This window comes from Tachypleus tridentatus, chromosome 13, assembly GCF_004210375.1.
Source record: "Tachypleus tridentatus isolate NWPU-2018 chromosome 13, ASM421037v1, whole genome shotgun sequence".
Taxonomy (NCBI): Eukaryota; Metazoa; Arthropoda; class Merostomata; order Xiphosura; family Limulidae; genus Tachypleus; species Tachypleus tridentatus.
Genome location: NC_134837.1, coordinates 227793977 through 227813349, shown reverse-complemented (window position 1 = coordinate 227813349; position 19373 = coordinate 227793977). Strand labels below are relative to the sequence as shown.

At 36.2% G+C, this 19373-nt stretch overlaps 1 protein-coding gene across 9 annotated transcripts in view; it reads right to left on the bottom strand.

Annotated features, from left to right (window-relative positions):
• Nucleotides 1-19373, bottom strand: part of Ocrl (Oculocerebrorenal syndrome of Lowe) — a 162724-nt gene that overhangs the window by 134626 nt on the left and 8725 nt on the right. For all 9 annotated transcript variants that reach the window (XR_013021788.1, XM_076483029.1, XM_076483033.1 and 6 more), the window contains exon 4: nt 19188-19288. Coding sequence is in view for 8 of the 9 variants with exons in the window: in XM_076483029.1 (XP_076339144.1) it covers nt 19188-19288 (101 nt within the window). In the remaining variant the exon portion in view is untranslated. The remainder of the gene's footprint in view (nt 1-19187; nt 19289-19373) is intronic.

Below are 19373 nucleotides of genomic sequence, written 5' to 3'. Positions count from 1 at the left end.
TACACCTATGAATCTGGATGTAAAAGTATGGAAAACAACAAGAGACAACGTTATTTGTTAAGATATCATCAGGAAACACGACACTACCAAATGATGTGCATCACATCTCTGTACAGATCATTTGTATTTAAAAAAAACAGATTTACGACTTACAGTGAAAGCTAGTAGCCTTAACAGAACTGATCTCATGCAAAAATGATGTTCAGTTGATGGATGATGGTATTAATCATATATTCAGGTTATCAAATGTAGATAATCTCTATATAGACTGTTTTAAACAACTTGGTGACACATCAAATAAGGTTTTTAACTGAAGAAAGATAATGGAGACATCTTGTTTCATCAAAGATGATGATGAGAAACTTGCCTTTTATAAAATAAAAACTGGAAATAGTCTGAATGGGTAGTGACAAAAAATATTATTAAAAATGTAATTAAGTTACTTTTACCACCCATTCAATCTTTATCCTTTTTTGTCTTATTAGCCAGAAAGAGTGATAGTGATATACATAAAGAAATTCTCCAAGTGAAGCTCAAATTCAGAGGATTCGAAATAATAACACAAGAGACAACATTTTAACATCTCTCATTTCATTGGTGTAAGTGACATGCCTACTGAAAGAGTAGAAAGACCAGGGATATTTCCTCTGGGCTAACTGCCTACTAAGGAGCCCATGTGAACAGAAAAAATTAAAAAAAAACATTTAGAAAATGTATCAAATCAGTACAGAGCATTTAAACAAATGTTAACCATGTTTACAGTCACTTATGGATGTACACATCACCACACCTAAGACTACTTGGGATTGTAGACAGCTGCTTGTCTTAATGCTGCAAAATGATGCACTGCAACAATTTGAATCATGAGACACAACTTCCTCTGTATTTGGGTCTTCTGGTTCACAACAAAATTAAGAAGCACAATCTTGTTGATTTCCTTTCTGAAAATAGTATATCAATACTCTGTAAACAAACACTTTAATTATATATTCATGTTGCCAACAAAGTTTTAACCTTATTTGAGGAGAATGGACTAGCTTGCTCTAAAATACACAGATATGGCCCGTTTTCCATAATGAACATTATTACCAACACATGATGCTTTCTGTGGTACATCACTATCCCTCATTTAACACATATAGCAGGAAAGCACTGGAACAATTACAAATAATAAGAGACAATCCAGTTTTAACCCTATGGTGTTCACTGCCATTTTTAAATTCCTTTCTGCACATGACAAAGTGTAATTGAGTTACATTCAAAATTTAATCACACCACTTTACTATTATGTATTTTAATGAAATTAGTATTATTAAGTATGTTACAACTCAATGGTAGATAAATAGTGTCAAATAATGGAAAAGGGTACCTTACATAAAGCCACTGTAGATGAAGTAAAACCCTTCTTAAATATCAAAGTTGTAAAGCAGGATATGATAGATACTTTTAGATGAAGAAGGTTTAAAGTTCTTTTAATACACCACTAACAATAAATATTTAATTTCAACTGATAAACAATCATGGTTAGCCTATGGAGAGATTTAGTTAAGCACAGAAAAAAATCAGAAGTTAAATCCTTATGTTGAGCAAAGGACCACATAACTACTAAGCATAGAGACTGAGTTGCCAAACATCTGGGTGGAAAATGTCTGATAAAAGGTGTCTCAAGAGAAGCTTTCTTTTTGGAAGAGGTAGAGCAGGATATCCCTGCAGATAATGAAGAAGTGGAAACTATGCTTGAGCTGTCCATCAAGGTGCAACCAATAGAACGTGACAGGTAGTAGAATGAATTTTGCCAAAATCTGGTGCAATAGCCAAATCAGGGAAAGGCATACAGATGTAAACAGGTTCAGTCCTAAAGATATGCATCCACTGCCCACATTTGAGGATGAGGTATGGAAGACCAAAATAACTGCAGTTAAGAATTCCAATAAGTTGTAAAAGCATAACTACTGGAGACCAAAACTGAGAGCAAATCTACTGAAAACATCATGATGTAGCACACATTTTTTCAGAACAAGTGATCTGCAATGAAATTAATCAAACATGGAACATGACATGCTACAAAAACTAATCTGATGAAAATGAGCCCAGTAGAGAAGATTTGAAGTATAAAAACAAAGGTCTCAAGAATGTGTGCCTTTTTGATGAGAAATATGAGCTAAAACCATGAAATTGCTGGAACGTATCATGGCAATTTTTTTCCTTTCAAAGGAGAAGGACCTTTAACATTGCCTGATGCACTGCAAGAATTTTGAGAATGTTGATATGAAGAGTAGACTTATCTTCTGTTCAAGTACCCTGGAACTCTTGACCTTAAAGATAAACTTTCCATTTCTGAAGAGATGCATCTTTGAACAGATGGATCTTGGGAAAAGGTGGTGGAATGGGTACCCAAACAATAGTGTTGCTCTAATCAAACCACCATTTGCAATTGTGTTACTCCTGAGTAAGGACAGAGGATGATCCAAAGGATCAGAATGCATGATCCAATGGTTGGACAGTAACCACTGAAGTGACCTATCATGTGCTTGTCCCCCAAGGATGAGGTGTCAAGAGATGTCCACATTCCCAAAGAGAAAGAGACAGAGAATCATCTGCACAATAGGAGAAGGAGACAGAAGTACAAGCCTTGTGGCTTCTTTCATGGTTTTAAAGACTGAAATGGGTTGATTGAGAAGGCAACTCAAGTGAGTATTGAAAAACACACCTAAATGGATGAGGAATTACACTGGAGACAAAAACTTCTCTAATCTGTTAAGGTTGCCAGATTTTGCAACTTCTGAAAGGAGAATCTGAGATTGTTGTTCTGGTAATTGATGTGATTGAGCCAGTCATCCATATAATGATGTGTGTACAGGCCCAAGGAATGAGAGATGAGAAAAATCTTGAACTATGCAAAAGACATAAGGTGCTGATGTATGATGAGTCTAAAATTGTAGCACCTGGCCCTTTCTCACAAACCTAAAAACTTTCTAGAAGATTCTTCTATGGGAACATGGAAATGAGCATTGGCAATATTGAGCTTGGTCATCCACATCCTTGATGCAGAAAGATGCCATAGAGTGAGAAAAGATTTCATAGTAAAGCAAGGAGGTTCAAAAATTGTTGAGTAGATACAAGCCAATGATTGGATGCCAATCTCCTGTCTTCTTTGGTACCATGAATAAATAAGAATAAACTCCCAGAAGAATGGGATTGACCCTTTATTCTGCCTTTTTGACTAAAAACTCTCTTAGGGCCTGAAAACAGAGCCCCACTCACTGTGGATCTGTTGGAGGTCAAAAGACAACAGATTGAGCAGACAATCATAGAGGTTATGTAAACTGAATGACCAACCCTAAAGCCAGTACCTGGAGTACCCACATATCCTTGGTGCAAGAACTCCAAACATCCAGAAAGTGATGTAATTGTACTCCCACTGTTCTCCTCCACCCAGGATAGTGACTGATGCTATTATCAGTCCATTCAAGCTGAAGATCCTAGAGAATACAGATGGTCCCTATCATGGGAACTGAAGGCTAAGATCAGGAAACACTGCAGGCCAATACTACTAAATTAGTCAGAAAGACAAGAAGCCAAGGATGATAAAGAAGCAATGTAAATGAACAGTATCAATTCAGAATTCTAACATTTCTGAGACTCCAGCAAATAACATGGAGTTAGCAAATTCACCATCTCATCCTCAAACTGCTGAGCAAAATGTTGATAAGCTTCAGATAAAAATTAGATAAGTGCCTCCAGACAGACGAGAGCGAAAAGTGGATATGAGAAATCTGTGAATCTGTTTAAAGTAATCAGAGGTCCAAAAGGGGTCTAATCCATCTCTTGAGAATCTAAATAGGCCTCCTCCTTCTGGGATAAGTCAAAGTATGCTGATCCAATAAACACTGGAGACAAGGTTATCCCATTACATAACTGTACAGAAAATCTCCCAATGTGAACAACAACATTAGGAGAAGGTGTAGAGTCAAATGTAATAGGAAACACCCTCAAAACCTTATTCTAGTAATCAACAGAAAAAAAAAGTGCCAGAGGTGGCTGTTCAAAATGATTCTCTGTTGAGGATGACATAGTAAAAGAAGGAGGTGGAGAAAACATGTCTACATTGTCAATAGTCAATCCCAGATCCTTTGTAAAAGCCACTTCAGAATCTCCTGGAAAGTCATCCTCAGTCCACATCTTCATCTTGCAGCAGATCATGTCACGGACAGCCTCAACTCAGAGTGACCCCCTCCTCTGACTCTTAACAAACACCAGATAAAAGAGGTGGAAGAAAAGAGGTCTGGTTGACCTCTGCATTAAAAACATTAACTCAGGAATTCATACCCATCAGTAAGTTTTATTTTTGTTAAATAATGTATAATTACAAATGAAAAGATAAGTGTAGAAATGAACATGTTCAAATTCACACCATAAATTCTTTTAAAGAATTTACATCTCATGCTAATCAAAAGACAGACACCTAGATGTGTTTTTATCATAAAAACCATCACTTGCTGAAAACAGCAAAGAATGTAAGGGCAAAAAAAGTTGAGCTAATACGATTCCTAAATGCTTCATTCCCAAGATGCTTTTCAAGCAGATATGAAAATAATTGATGCTGCTGCATTGTTACACACTTTTGATCCTAAAAGATTTAATACTACAGTTAAAACATTTAAAGACTATGCACACCAGGTGCTGCTTCCACACCTTAAAAAGCAATTGCAATTTATAAAATGACTGTTTGTGACATAGCATTCTTACAAATCATATAGTCTTAAGCTACATGGTGGTAATAGTGAACCAATCCACGTTCTTAGGAACCTAGCTATTATTATGGCCCATACAACAAATTCAAATGTACCTGTATTAAAATCAGCTAGTATTCTGCAAGGTAGGAGCTTCAGCTAGTCTTTGAGCATGATAGCTTTCAGTACATTGCTGCTCAATTAGTTGATAAGTGGTATAATGATTTCTACTTCTCCATACTCTACTTGGTTGTGACAAGTTCTCACTAAGAAGAAAACTGAATGGGAAAAATGAAAGCTACTGAGATACTTGTGACCAGTGTTCAACCACCTGCCTTAAGTAGCAAAGCAAATAACTGATGAAAACATAGATCACTTGGATAGGAGATCTGTAAGTACCCTTGTAATCACATATTACTTTTGAATAAAGTCATCAAAACATGCAAGCAGCTGTGTAACTACTGCAACTGTTTTTTTGGAAAATATTCCTCCAACCAGAATGCATGGTTTTGAGAAGTGTTAAATAAACAGTATATCAAAGAGGACACTTATGTAGATATGCACTCATTTCCAAATCTAAAATTCCTTCTCCTTTAGACTTGGGCTGGATAAAGAAAGAGATAGATCAATGTTCTCCATTACAAATGACTTTCCAAAAATGCCATAAAGTGGTTACATTTAACTTCAAATATATTACCTGAGAAGTTGCAAATGCTTCAAAGCAAACCTAAAATGTATATAGTTGTGATTTTGTTATAAACATTATATTCACAATGTTGTACTAAGTTATTGGGGTTTCTTTTGAATAAAGACAAATGAGCCCGAACTGTGCAGTTATCTAGAAAGAAGTTAAAACAGACACTGAAAGTAGACTTTGTCATTTTATCTCCTTAATGTTGCTCCAGTTTTCCAGAAGAAAGTGATTATCTAATATTTTTTGTCTGTACATTTGGAATTGAACACAGTTTGTATTAAAATATAAATCCTGACCAAATGTAATTTATGCATAGTTAGTATTTTACTTCACCATTTACTCTGGAAACTATGCAGTGTTTTCTGAACTTAAGTAAAATATATATTTATGTTAATTAATAAATAATAAAAATGGTTGCCACTCATCATATTTTTAACCTTATTGTCTCACTGTTAATCAAGCAATGCTTACAATTTTGTTTTGAAAATCTGTTTAGAAATGCACTTTTAAGAAAGCACTCAAATATAAAAAAACGTATCATTTTCCAACAGTTACCCATACCAAGCCTGAATGTAAGTAGAAACTCTTACTGTGACTTCTTTTCACAAATATTTGAAATTAGCATATCTAAAATTTTATATACAAATTATCATGCTTGATGTCAAAGTAAACATCTCTTTCATATACCTGCTCCACTACCAGCTTACGTCAATAATAAGTATCAAATTTTCTCTCAAACTCTGAACATCAAGTTTAAAATACTTCTCATACCCAATAAATATAAACGTCAACAATTAAATTTTAGGATTTTTTAAAATATATTTCTATCAACCAATTAACATAAAGTTTTATCAGCTTACAAATTTTTGCCATTTTCATCTTCTATAAACTATATCTACAACAGAAATGAAAGTTATAATTTTCCTATACTCAAAATGTATTTCAAACAGGCACTTACCTTTATCACTGACATAACTATTTTCATTTAGTGCTGCCCTCTATAGGTGAAATTGTTTTGCATGCTACAAACCTTGCACTCCAACATTCCCTACAATCATTGTGGTTCAACTGTATCTCACATGCAAATTATCTTGCAACAACCCTTGACCAATAGCAATGTGACACACCCTCCTGACACGTGACTCCCTCTATTCAATTCTACCAAATAATTACTTTGAGTTTTAGCAGAAAATGTAAGCATCAATTTTTGTTGAAGAGGAAGAATGGGAAATTGAGCAGAAGTACTTGTTGGAAATACACTTGTAGCATAAGAAAATTATAACTCACAATACTGTATAATACCCTCACTCCCAAACATAAAATCCCACACTGAATATGTGGAGGGATAGAAAGAAGCATTTTTTAAAAGTGTCTGAAGAATACCTTAAAAGTGAGATCTTCCTAGTAGAGGATTATACATGGAAGACTGCACCACTTCTGTACTAGGTATACTCTATACCACTGTGGAAAGAAGTGCCACATATATTGTCAGAAAACAGTAGAAACACCCAAAAGGGAGAGAAAAATGGTTGGATAGGGATCTGAACAATCTTATTTCAGAACCTCATTCTTTGCAAAGAAACATCAGAGCAATAAATAACTCTTAACAGACAGTAATGTGGGTGAGAATGAAAAGATATACCCCAAGGTGTAGAGTTGTTAGGACGTGACAAACTGTGCTCGACAAGCAACTGCATCAATTATCCAGCCACCAGAAATCAACATTCATGTGAGAGTAGGAAAGAGAATCACACAGTCAGTAAGTCAACAAAAATCCAAATCTCAGCCACCTGGAAATAACTTCCATGTGGAGATAGGAAAGAGGATCACAGCAGTGGTAAGTTTACTGCAATCCAAAACCCAGCCATCAAGTAGGAGTATCAGAGAGGATTGTACCATCTTCATTTCAAGTTCAGCAGACTAGATGAACATGTCATACTTATTGATGTAGGAACAGGGGCCACATGAGCAAATTTACAGTATATTACAATCCAGGAACCTGACAAGTGGATGATTAGAATAATAAAGATGTTTGTCCAAATACTGTTTCACATCCTACTCAAAATCAGTTAGACAGGTGACATCTCCAACACAGTACCATCCTCAGCATATGAAACTCTCCAAGGGATAGCACAAGAGGAGGAACCATAATAACCTGCATGTTTCTCTACAGGGAACCACAGCATGTTAGCAGTGAACATGAAGTCAACTAAGTAAGAGAACAGATATACCAGTTATAAATGTCTGAGGAATTATGGTTTGGTTTGTCATGAATTTCACACAAACCTACATGAAGGTCATCTGCATAAGCCATCCATAACTTAGCAATAACAGACTAGAGGGAAAGCAGTTAGTCATCATCATCTAGTGCCAACTATTGAGTTCCCAAAGCCAGTGATTGAAAAGTCATTCACAAAAAATAAAGCAGTATTTACATTCCACAGAAACTTTCATAGAGAATAAATCTTTTCAATATTTATATTAGACCAATTACAGGGTAGACGATGCAAACAACAATAGCACACACAGCTACATAAATTAGTTTACTAGTCCCATTGAAGTGAATAAATTCACTTTCTCTCAGTTTCACTTTTTATGTGATTTTATGTTGTTATAAAAAGGAAAACCTTAACCAAGAATCAAATTTGACTGATGTATGCACAAATTTCTCAAACCAAATCTTATTTGGTAGCAAATTTATACATTACTTTTATCAGATACAGTTAGGACACCCTATGAAAGCCTGTGTATCTTTGTAACATTTTTGGATGTTACTCTCAGCAATACTGAGAGATTATAGGAATAAAACCAACAATTAAAACTGAAGAAAAGACTTTTCAAGATCTTCTGTAAATGTAATTCTACAAAAATGCATATTCTAACTGAGAAAAAAATTAGAACACTCCCACTTAAAATGGCTAAACTCACACACAGGTGTATTACACCAGGTGCATATGATTAGAAGATTGTTACTCAGCATTTTGAATGAGGCTTGCCCTATTTAAACCTCATACATTTAGTTTGGTGTGCTCCTGACTGTTGAAGTGAGTGAGCATCATGGTGATAGCAAAAGAGCTGTCTTAGGCCTTCAGAAAGAAATTTGTAGCAGCTTATGAGACTGGTAAGGGATTTAAAAAGATCCCAAAAGATTTTGAAATCAGCCATTCCATTGTCCGGAAAATAGTCAACAAGTGGAGGGCTTTCAAAACAACTGCCAACATGCCCAGACCAAGCAAGTTTACCCCGAGAGCAGACTGCAAGATGCTAAAAGAGGTCTCCAAACACCCTAACATGTCATCACGGGACCTACAGCAGACTCTGGCTACTGTTGATGTGAAAGTGCATGCCTCTACAATCAGAAAGAGACTGCACAAGTTTAACTTGCATGGGAGGTGTGCAAGAAGGAAACCTTTGCTCTCTAAGAGAAACATCAAGGCCGGACTGAAGTTTGCCAGAGTGAATGTAGACAAAGACCAGGACTTCTAGAATAATGTTCTTTGGACAGATGAGTCCAAATTTGAATTATTTGAACACCAGAACAGAGGACATGTTTGGCATAAACCAAATACAGCATTTGAAAGAAAAGAACTTCATACCAACTGTGAAGCATGGAGGTGGAAGTGTCATGGTTTGGGGCTACTTTGCTGCAGCAGGACCTGGACAGCTCACAATCATAGAATCCACCATGAATTCTACTGTGTATCAGAAGGTGCTTGAGGATCATGTGAGACCATCTCTACAAAAATTAAAGCTGAAGTGGAACTGGACCCTGCAACACAACAATGACCCACAACATACAAGTAAATCCATCAAGGACTGGATGAAAACTAAGAAATGGAGTGTCCTAGAATGGCCTAGTCAAAGCCCAAATCTTAATCCCATTGAGATGCTGTGGTGTGACTTAAAACGGGATGTATTAGGTTGAGAAATAATTCGTAAGCGTTTTTAAATAATTTCATTCAAGTATTACATGCAAGACTATACAATACTTCAATGCATGAACACATTACACCCAAAACATTTATTATGATACTTTATTTCATGTAATACCTAGGTATATAGTATGCATTGTTTTTAACAAAATTGCAAGAAATTAAATGCGAAAAGCAGATGGTGTCAAAAATGCTCGATTTTGTCCACTTGACATTCCATTTAATGAGCTGAAAATGAAAGCAAAAATTAAAGACATATGAATATCAAACACACCATCTATTAGAGCAAAAATTATCTACCAAATGACATGAAATATTTTGCGAAAGCGTTTCATTTATGAATATATTTTTTTAACTTGAAAAAACGCTCACGAATTATTCCTCAACCCAATACATGCAAGAAACCCCTCGAACATCTCACAGCTAAAAGAATTCTGCATTGAGGAGTGGGGCAAACTTTCTTCAGATCAATGTAATAGACTGGTAAATGGCTATAAGAAGCATCTCACTGTAGTTATTTCAGCCAAAGAAGGTAACACTAGCTATTAGGGGGTAGGGTGTACTAACTTTTTCCTCAGTTAGAATATGCATCTTTGTAGAATTACATTTACAGAAGATCTTGAAAAGTCTTTTCTTCAGTTTTAATTGTTTAGTTATATTCCTATAATCTCTCAGTATTGTTGAAATTGAGATTAAATATCTATATATTCAAAAATGTCACAAAATACACAGGCTTTCCTAGGGTGTCCTAACTTTTTCACATGACTGTATATAATCATAAGTAAAATACATTATTACAAGAATGCTTCTTCCATTTCAGATAGGATTTTCAATGGGAGAGGTGGGTAAGGCTGAAAATATTTGTGAGTAATATTCCCATATTAATTACTTAACCATGTATTCTATGTTTACAAAAAATGAAGGTTAGACTAGCCAAAGAAGAGAACAATTATCAATCAGTCAATCTTTGTTGCACTACCAGTCTCTTAATCTTGTTTACTTACTTTTTATTTGCTTTATAGATTTGGAATTTCATGTCAAAAGAGGTGAGTGGTTTTTAACAGAAGTACAAAAAAGTAGACAGTCATCTTTGTTTTTACTAATAGAATGCTCAAAATTAAAAAATTCATTCATTTTGTTCTCTCAGAATGCATTGAAAGAATTAAATGTTACATGTATTTCTTAACCCACAAATGCCAAAATACAGTCACATGTTAAACTGATGATGTTACATTACTCATTGAAGGTAAGACCACAATCATCTTTTTTTAAAATAAAACACTGGAATAAATATGTCATAAACACGTACATTACTAAAAATATCTGAAAAAAGGTAGTCAAAAATATTTTTTCTTACAAATATTAAATATTTTTTTAAAATTTAATCCCAGTTGAAAGTTGGATTACTATTCTAAGGAAATCTCATCTAAAATTTTACTTCAAAACAAATCTCTTTGATATAAGATACACTAAAGCTCTATTTAAATTAAATATCTATCATGATTGCTACTTCAACATAACTTGATCATAATAATTTCTAATATACTTATGGCACATAAGCAGATACATGTATACCAATCCTGATGACTGAAATAAATTAAGAAAATATATCAATATGAAAATAAAACCCAAACTTACTACCTTCACAAAGTGAAAACTTTCCAGTTCAAACAACACAACTTCTCTTTTTTTGCTAATGTACATAACTAAAAAGTAACATGACAACCAGTTTTTTTCTACATAAATACATGATAGGAATGAAGCAAGAAAGAATTTGCTGATTAAACATTACTTAACAATTTCTGGCTATTTATGGCAGTTGTAAAAGTGAGCTGTTAGAAAACTGTTCACAATGTTTATTACACCTACATTAATATAATGTCGAATATCATTTAGAGATAACAAGTGATGAAAGTTTAATTCCGATACTGTAAAACGAAAATATTTTATTAGTACTTTGTATTAGGTGGATGATTAAAATTCCACACACATCATTACAAGCAGTTTTATTATTTAAATTAGATGGTTTCAACACTACATAAATTAACACAAGCACTAATATTACTATACAGATTAATTATAACATTCCATATAGCAATTATTTTATTACTACTAAATGAATATGGTAGATAATTAAAAGCCACATAAATTGACTAAGTACCATCCCTAATGTAAAAATCACATTGCATAAATAAACAAAAACATAGTGACAAAGTAATATATAACAGTTTAATTACAGTAAAATATCAATTACAACAAGTGTTGAAATACAATCAATAAAAGCACTATTACTAGTATCTAAATGCTTATTTTACAATAAGTATGAAATGAAATTAATTACATCATATTATGAGTTTATGTACAAGAAAAACTGACTGCTACATCACTCACTAAAGCCAAGAATTTTATATTAATACCTCTTCCAAACAAATGTTTTTTTTAATTTCTGACTAGTGGTTCTCACTTATGGTATCAAAACAAAACTAAGAATTTTAAACCTGTCAATATTACATATGGTATCCATTATCTGTAGCCAATCTTTTAATTAAAAAGATATGAATCAGAGACTGGCAACAAAATTCACAAAAATCTGCTCAATCCTTTTTTCTTTAGATTAAGACATTATGTGATTAAAAATTATATTTCAGAGCTAAAAAAAAAATTCAAAAAGATACTTATATCTACTATTTATATCATTCTGCATGAAACCTTCTTGGTTTATTAAGAATTACACCAGAAATTAGTTTGCTTTCTACTTCCATTTTCCACACTTCCTCCATTTGCAATATGCATTCTAATAAAATCTCACTTCTCACAAAGTTCATACATCTCATCAGTTTCTCATACCCTCAATGTGGCTTATTGTGACCTAAGTGTTACAGAGACAATACACTGGTGCATCAGTCCCAGATATAAGAAAATGATGAGTTAAAAAACTGTGACCAATGCATAGTCTAGTTAGGACAACTTTTTCTTTCCGAACCTTAAGGAAAAAAGACGGCCAAAGTCCAATAGAGGGTTTTATTCGGAAAAGCTAGTTTATATGCTGTTCACTCCAAGTTGACTGCCAATTGGCATGGAGCCAAGCCTTGAATACAAGATTATAGTCCATGTATGGAACAGGCACAGTGGTGATATGGCCGGAGCAAACAGATTTAGTTTGCCCATTCCCACGAATACCAACATGGCCTTCTATCCAGAAAAACTGGATAGAAGTTGACGTTAAAGAGAAATGAGCCAGTCAGTTTTGAATATTGGCAAGAACAGGGTGAGAGCTAACATGAAGCAATTCCAGGACCTGTAGAGGACTAAGCAAGTCAGTATAAACAGTGCAATTTGAGTACTGCTCAGCTTCTATGTGATCCAGAGAAAGAGAAACGGTGTACAGTTCAGCAGTGAACATAGAAACTGTAGGAGATTCTGCATGCAACCACTGAACGACAACAAACCATGGCTGTGTCCATACAGTCACCTGATTTCAAACCATCCGTATAAATAGGAATGGAAGGATGGTTTGAAAGATGTTCAGCAAATAACAAACAGTATTTCCAATTGGGTATATGTTTTTCTTAGATGACTTAATGAAAGGTCACACTTGGTGATTGTAATAAGCCATGGTGGGACGGGCTGACCAGTGGATACAGCATTGTTATCTAAGGACAAAACCAATTAATCCAACTGCACCTGGATATCAAGGCCAAAAGAAGCAATGGCAGGTCATCTGTTCTGAAAAAGATAGCCCACTGAGGACGGAAAACACAACTCCAGGTGGGATGCTGTGGTAAGGGTCAAAGTTTCGAAGCATACAGTAAAGACAATTGCATATGGCAGAGGTGTAGAGGAGGTTCATGAGACTCTGTGTATAAGCTCTGAACTGGGAAAGTACGAAAAGCCCTAGTGCAGAACCAAAATCCTTGATGACGAATGGGGTCCAGCATCTTTAAGGCCAAGGGTCTGGCAGAGCCATAGATCAGTGATCCATAGTTGAGTTTCAGACGAATAAGAGCACAATATATCTTTAGTATAGAACAATGATCTGCTCCCCAAGTGGTGGAAGAGAGGACACAGAATATGTTAAGTGCTCTTGTAGATTTGACCCGTAACTGCATGATGTGTGGTATAAAGGTCAGTTTACGATAAAAGATAAGCCCTAAGACCTTTGTATCAGGGACCACAGGTAGCACAACTTCACCGATACAAAGTTCAGGTACAGGGTGAATACCCAGTTGGTGGTAAAAGTGCATTCAAACAGTTTTAGAGAGAGAAAAATTAAACCTGTTTTCTATGGTTCACTTCAGTAAATGATCAGGGACAGTCCGTAGCTGCCGCTCAATATACCTCATATTTGACGACTGACATGTGAAAGTCATTGATATAGAGCCCATTTGCAACAGTAAGAGGGAGTTATTCAGTGATGGAATTAATCTTTATACTGAAAAGCATGACACTCAAAGCACAGCCCCGAGTGATTCCAAGTTCCTGTAAAAAAGAATGGGAAAGTGTCAAACCCAAACAAACTTGGAATCGCTTGTCCATTAAAAAATTTTTAACAAAAATGAGCAAATAACCACGTAACCCATATAAATGAAGGTCTCGTAAAATGCCACACCTCTATGTAGTGTCATAAGCCTTCTCAATGTCAAAGAATATAGAAACAAGATGTTCTTGTCTGAGAAAGGCTTCTCTGACTGATGTTTCCAATCGAATCAGGTGGTCTGTAGTGGATCCCTGTTGTCAGAACCCATACTGGGTGGACAAGAGGAGGTTGTTTGATATGAGGAACCAAACAAGATGAGCATCAATCATCCTCTCTAAGGTCTTACAGAAACAGCTCGTCAAAGCTACTGGAAAGTATTTTAAAGGAATTTTGGGATCCTTTTCAGGCTTAAAAAAAAGTAGGACAATAGCCTGGTACCAGGCATCAGGAAGAACATTCTCCTGCCAGATCCAGTTAAAAACAATCAGAAGAATAGCACGAGAAGCAGGAGATAGATGGTGCAGCATTTCGTAGTGTTCATCATCAGGTCAGACTGACGTACTGCCAGACCAATGAAGGGCCAATTTGAGTTCCACAAATGTAAAGAGATGATTACAGTCATAGAGACAATCAGCTCAAAAAAAATGAGGAGATCACTCTGCCTGCATCTTGATGGTTAAGAAGGTGGAAAAGAAGTGCTCGATACCTGGCAAAAGCTTTCACCTAGAGTATTGACAATGCTCTGGGTATCAGCTACTCCCTGACCATCAGATAAGATCGAGAGAAGAACAGAATTATATTGCCCAATGATCTTTTCAATCTTGTCCCATATGACTTTAGAACTGGTGATAGAAGACATGCTGGTTTTGTACTTAATTGAAGATTCTTTCTGGCTTTGACGCCTCACCCACCGAGCATGTGCATGGGTCTGCTGGAAAGAGATGCGGTTCGAGAATGTGGGATACCTACCAAAAGTATACCAGGCCCATTTTTAACCTTCTGTACCATGTGGCAGGCAGAATTCTACCACGAACAAGGATATCATGGAATATGTGTCAAGATTTCAGGAATACATTGAGCAGCTGTTTGTGTAATGCAGTCACTTACTGCTGCCACACAGTCATCTACTGATGGCTCACAGATCATGACAGGATCAAGCTCTGCAAAAGCAGTGAAAGAGGGTCACTTTGCTTGATCCAGTTTCTATCAGGCATGTGGGTCATATGGCATCAACCACAGCCAGTTTCTCTTAAAATTATTGGAAAATGATCACTGTCCCATGGATTATTACTAACCCTAAATGAAAAGTGGGGGAATAGTGAAGGGAAGCAAACTGAGAGACCAACAGCAATAAAGGACTGCCTGAATGTATGAAAACAAGTACAAGAACCAGTACTGAAAAGAGAAAGGTTGTGATCAGACAGTATATGCACTACGAAGCAACCCCTCCCATCAATATCAGCATTTCTGAGAGGGTATGATGTCTGTTAAAGTCCCCCAGGATTAAAAAGGGAGACAGCAACTGTTCAATAAAAACATCAAGGTCTGATTCATCATAGGTCTCTCCAGGCAATAGGTGGAGAGAACAAACTGTGATGTATTGACCCAAGGAAATACGGATGGATACAGTCTCCAAGGGTGTGTCAAGAGGCAGAGACAGGGTGGGTGCATGGTGTTCAACCAACAGTGCCCCCCTCCATGCACTTGTCCATCACACCGCCTGTCATTTCTGTAGAAAGAAAATTGCCAAAATGTGACTGTATCGGCAGGCTTCAGGAATGTTTCCTGTAAGGAAAGACATTCAGAATGGTAGAAAGCAATCAGTTCTTTGATGTCATCCAGATTAGAAAGTAAACCTTGACAGTTCCATTGTATAAGGTGGCCATTTTTATTTATGTGTAGGTGACTTGGTTGGACAGCCCTTCTGTTTATGACCACGTCTTTTCTCTTAGTTTGAGGGAGGTCTGTCAACCTTCATGGATTCTGCCCTGTATTAATTGATCAGGTCTTTGTTGTTAGAAGAGGACTCCAGCGACTGAGGACGTGAATGAATGATTGTTTTGCATCTTGCAGTGGGAGAAGAAGATGTACCCAAGAAAATGTCCATACCCGGAACCAAAGGAAGTGGGTCTTGGGATTTGCTCGAATGTATGTTAGGGACAGAGATGGGTGTTGATGTTGATTCATCAACTTTTTTAACCATGCAGGTGAAAAGACCTTTCATATGGTTTGAGAATAATTCTTTTGGAGACACAGAGAGATCTGTCTGCACTTCCACTGTAGTAGTAGAATGAAGTGCAGTAGCATACATCTGAGAAGAAATGGTGGACAGCAACTTTCAAGCCTCAGGGTAAGTAATATTTTGAATCATCATCAAACACTGCACCTCTTTTGCTTCCAACCATTCAGGGCAAGAACGAAAGTAAGAGTGGTGAGAGCCATTGCAATTGATACAATGAGGGTCTATTTCACACTCATAGGCATTATGGTCCTTGCCACCACAATGAGCACACATCAAGAAACCACAACATGATGTCTTTGAGTGACCACACCACTGACACTGGAAACATCTGAGATGGTTTGGAATGTATGGCTGTACCTTGCAATTAAAATAACCTGCCTTGATGGTGGCAAGTGGACATAGTGATGTAAATGTTAAATTGAGGACAATGGTCAACATCATAATTCCATCTTTGCGAGTGGAGAGACATCACACTGTGTTGAGATGTGGATGTTTCCACCAATTTGTAACCACAGCAAAGCTTCTTGACTGACTTTGGAGAGCCAGCAAGTCCCTCTTGTCCCTTCTAAATTGAAAAGGGAGACACATTTATCCTGAATGTTTGTCCAAAAGAGAATGTAGTAAAAGAAAATGAAGTATAGGTGTTACAGAAGTTGAAGATTGCTACTCACAATCTTCAAAACATGGTCGTTTACCTGTACTGTTTTTTCACTATTTTATTCAAGTTTTAATTTGGAAGATCCATAAAAAAAGAATTTTTGGTTCCCACTAACCTCCACCATGGAGCCCTACAATGGGATGCACTACAATGCCAAACAAGGACACTGCAGCAATGCCAGGGTTTTAGTGAGCACTATACCTAAACACCAGCATCAGATAAAATGCCCACAACACCTGCTGAGAACATCCAACATTGATACTTGGTTGACCCTAGCCCAAGTGGACCAGCAAACTGACCCAAGACGGCCCCGTATTCAGAAGTTCAAGGCCAAAGTGGTGTGTTAAGGTTGGACTCCTCAACCATCACCATCCTCTCCTCCCTTTCACTGGTTACCATGCAATGCAAACACGTGGGTGGAATGTTTAGATCCCAGAGTGGATAAACTGTAAGAACAGAACCTTCCCTGGGAGGTCCCCTCGGTGTGGATTAAGAAAAAAACCACATATTGGTTGATGCAGGACAGTTGGATCACAGGACAAAAAAACCTAGAGTAAATTCCTGAAGAAAGTTGCTGATAGGTGTGATAAATTTCTGTGATAGAATGGTTCACACAACCTTGAACAGACTCTGACAGATAACTGGATCACAAGTTAACAGGGAAATAAAATAAAAAACAAAGGTGGAGGGAAAAGGATGAAAAGTTCTTGTGACACACTTGGATCATCCATGAATCAGTAGTGAATAATTGCCACACAGGAACAAAATAGTTCAAACATACCTTCACTGGACCAGAAACCATCCAAAAGTCTCTGAAACTGCTGGCAACAATGAACCTGATTTTAAGATGCACAGAAAAATTTTGAACCCCTAATGATAGGAAATGGTAAAAAACAGGAATTTGCAGGATGAGAAATGGTTATGGTATCAGAATCAGAAAAATAAGTAATCAAAAATTAAAGGGCTGAACATGGACTCGTAGAGCACACATAATTCGAAAGACTGGAAAATCTCCAGAAACAAACTGATAAAGAAAAAATCTATCCAGAAGTCACAAAAGATAAGACAATGGCAGATGAACCTCCAAAAAGGCAGCATCCTTCCCAATACAATCCAAACAACAACAAAATCAAATGTGAAAAGATAGGAACAATGTGTATAATAGTGTTAAAGAAGAGGAAGGAAAGCGTATCCCTGCAAAACCCTCAGAGGATTGATGAAATGCCTTAGAAAGGAGGTGTATGTTGAACAAGCCATGCAGAAGAGATGTAAGGATAAGAAAGAAAGTGGCAAAATGGATGTGGGAAAATGTAAAAGTGACCAAAACAGTTGGAAGTGGAGAAAATGTTCAATTATCTTGCTAGTTAGCTGAAGAATAAAAATCAGAAGACCATGCTGAGAACATCCAACACTGATATTTTATTGACCCTAGCCCAAGTGGACCAGCCAACTACCCATAGGGAGCAATCCCAAAACCACCCATCTACAGAAATTCAAGGCCAAAGTGGTGTATTAGGGTTGGGCCCCTCAACCACCAGGATCCTCTCCTCTCCTTCATGGGTCACCACACACGGCAAACACAGGGTGAATGTTTAGATCCCAGAGGAGGTAAACTGAAAGAACAGAACCTTCCCTGGAAGGTCCCCTCACCATGTACAGGAATCCACACCAAGGGGTTGTACTAAAGAAATCAGGCAGATTGCAGAAGGCCTTACCAAGTAAAATGTACTGGTAATGAGAACCTCGTGGAAGAGATCATTAAGTAATAGAAGTGTCTGATATGCCAAAAGAAAATGCAATCACAGAAGATCTGTGTGCACCAACTGGAGACCAATAGTAACACTATTTAGCTAAAGGACATACTATAAGTAAATCTTGTGAAAAGTGAGATTTTATGATGAAACAGATTGCAACTGGAGAAAACCAAGGAACAGAGGCAAAGAAAGAGGAATTTCATACATCAAATTCTTGACAAAACCAAATAACTAGCATGATAATGCTGTTGCAGATATAACATCATATTTGAAATTACGAATAATTATTAACTGCTGTTGTAAAGTGAACATAGCTATGTTATCATTCATTCTTTATTATAAGAATATTGCTATGTTACAAGTAAAAAGTAAATTATCTTCCAACAAGTTTCAAAAGATAATTACTACATTAGAAATGTTATGAATGACAATCACTACAGCTTTCCAGTGTAACTGCAGAAATAATAATAAGCTTCTAGCCAGATATTTAGGACAATTTATTTTAATAATGAAAAAGAGAAAAATGACACTAAATTACCACATGAACACAAAAAAGCACAATTTTCAAAGCCACAATAAAAAGAAAAAAATAACAATTGTGTAATTAAGGGGAAAAATGGATATATTATTAAAAGCACACATACAGTTACAATTAAGAACTGATTTCTTTAGATATAAGAAATACAGATTTCCTTACCAATTTCACACTTAAAATGTTCATTGATAGGAAAAGCTTTTTCCACAGAGAGATCAGCTGTACTTGTTACATTGGGTTTTGATGATACAAACACAAGTAACCTAAACAAAATGTCAACATTAATGTAGAAATTTCTTGTATCAATGTTTGTAACAATAAATGAATATAAAATTTAGTAACAAGCAT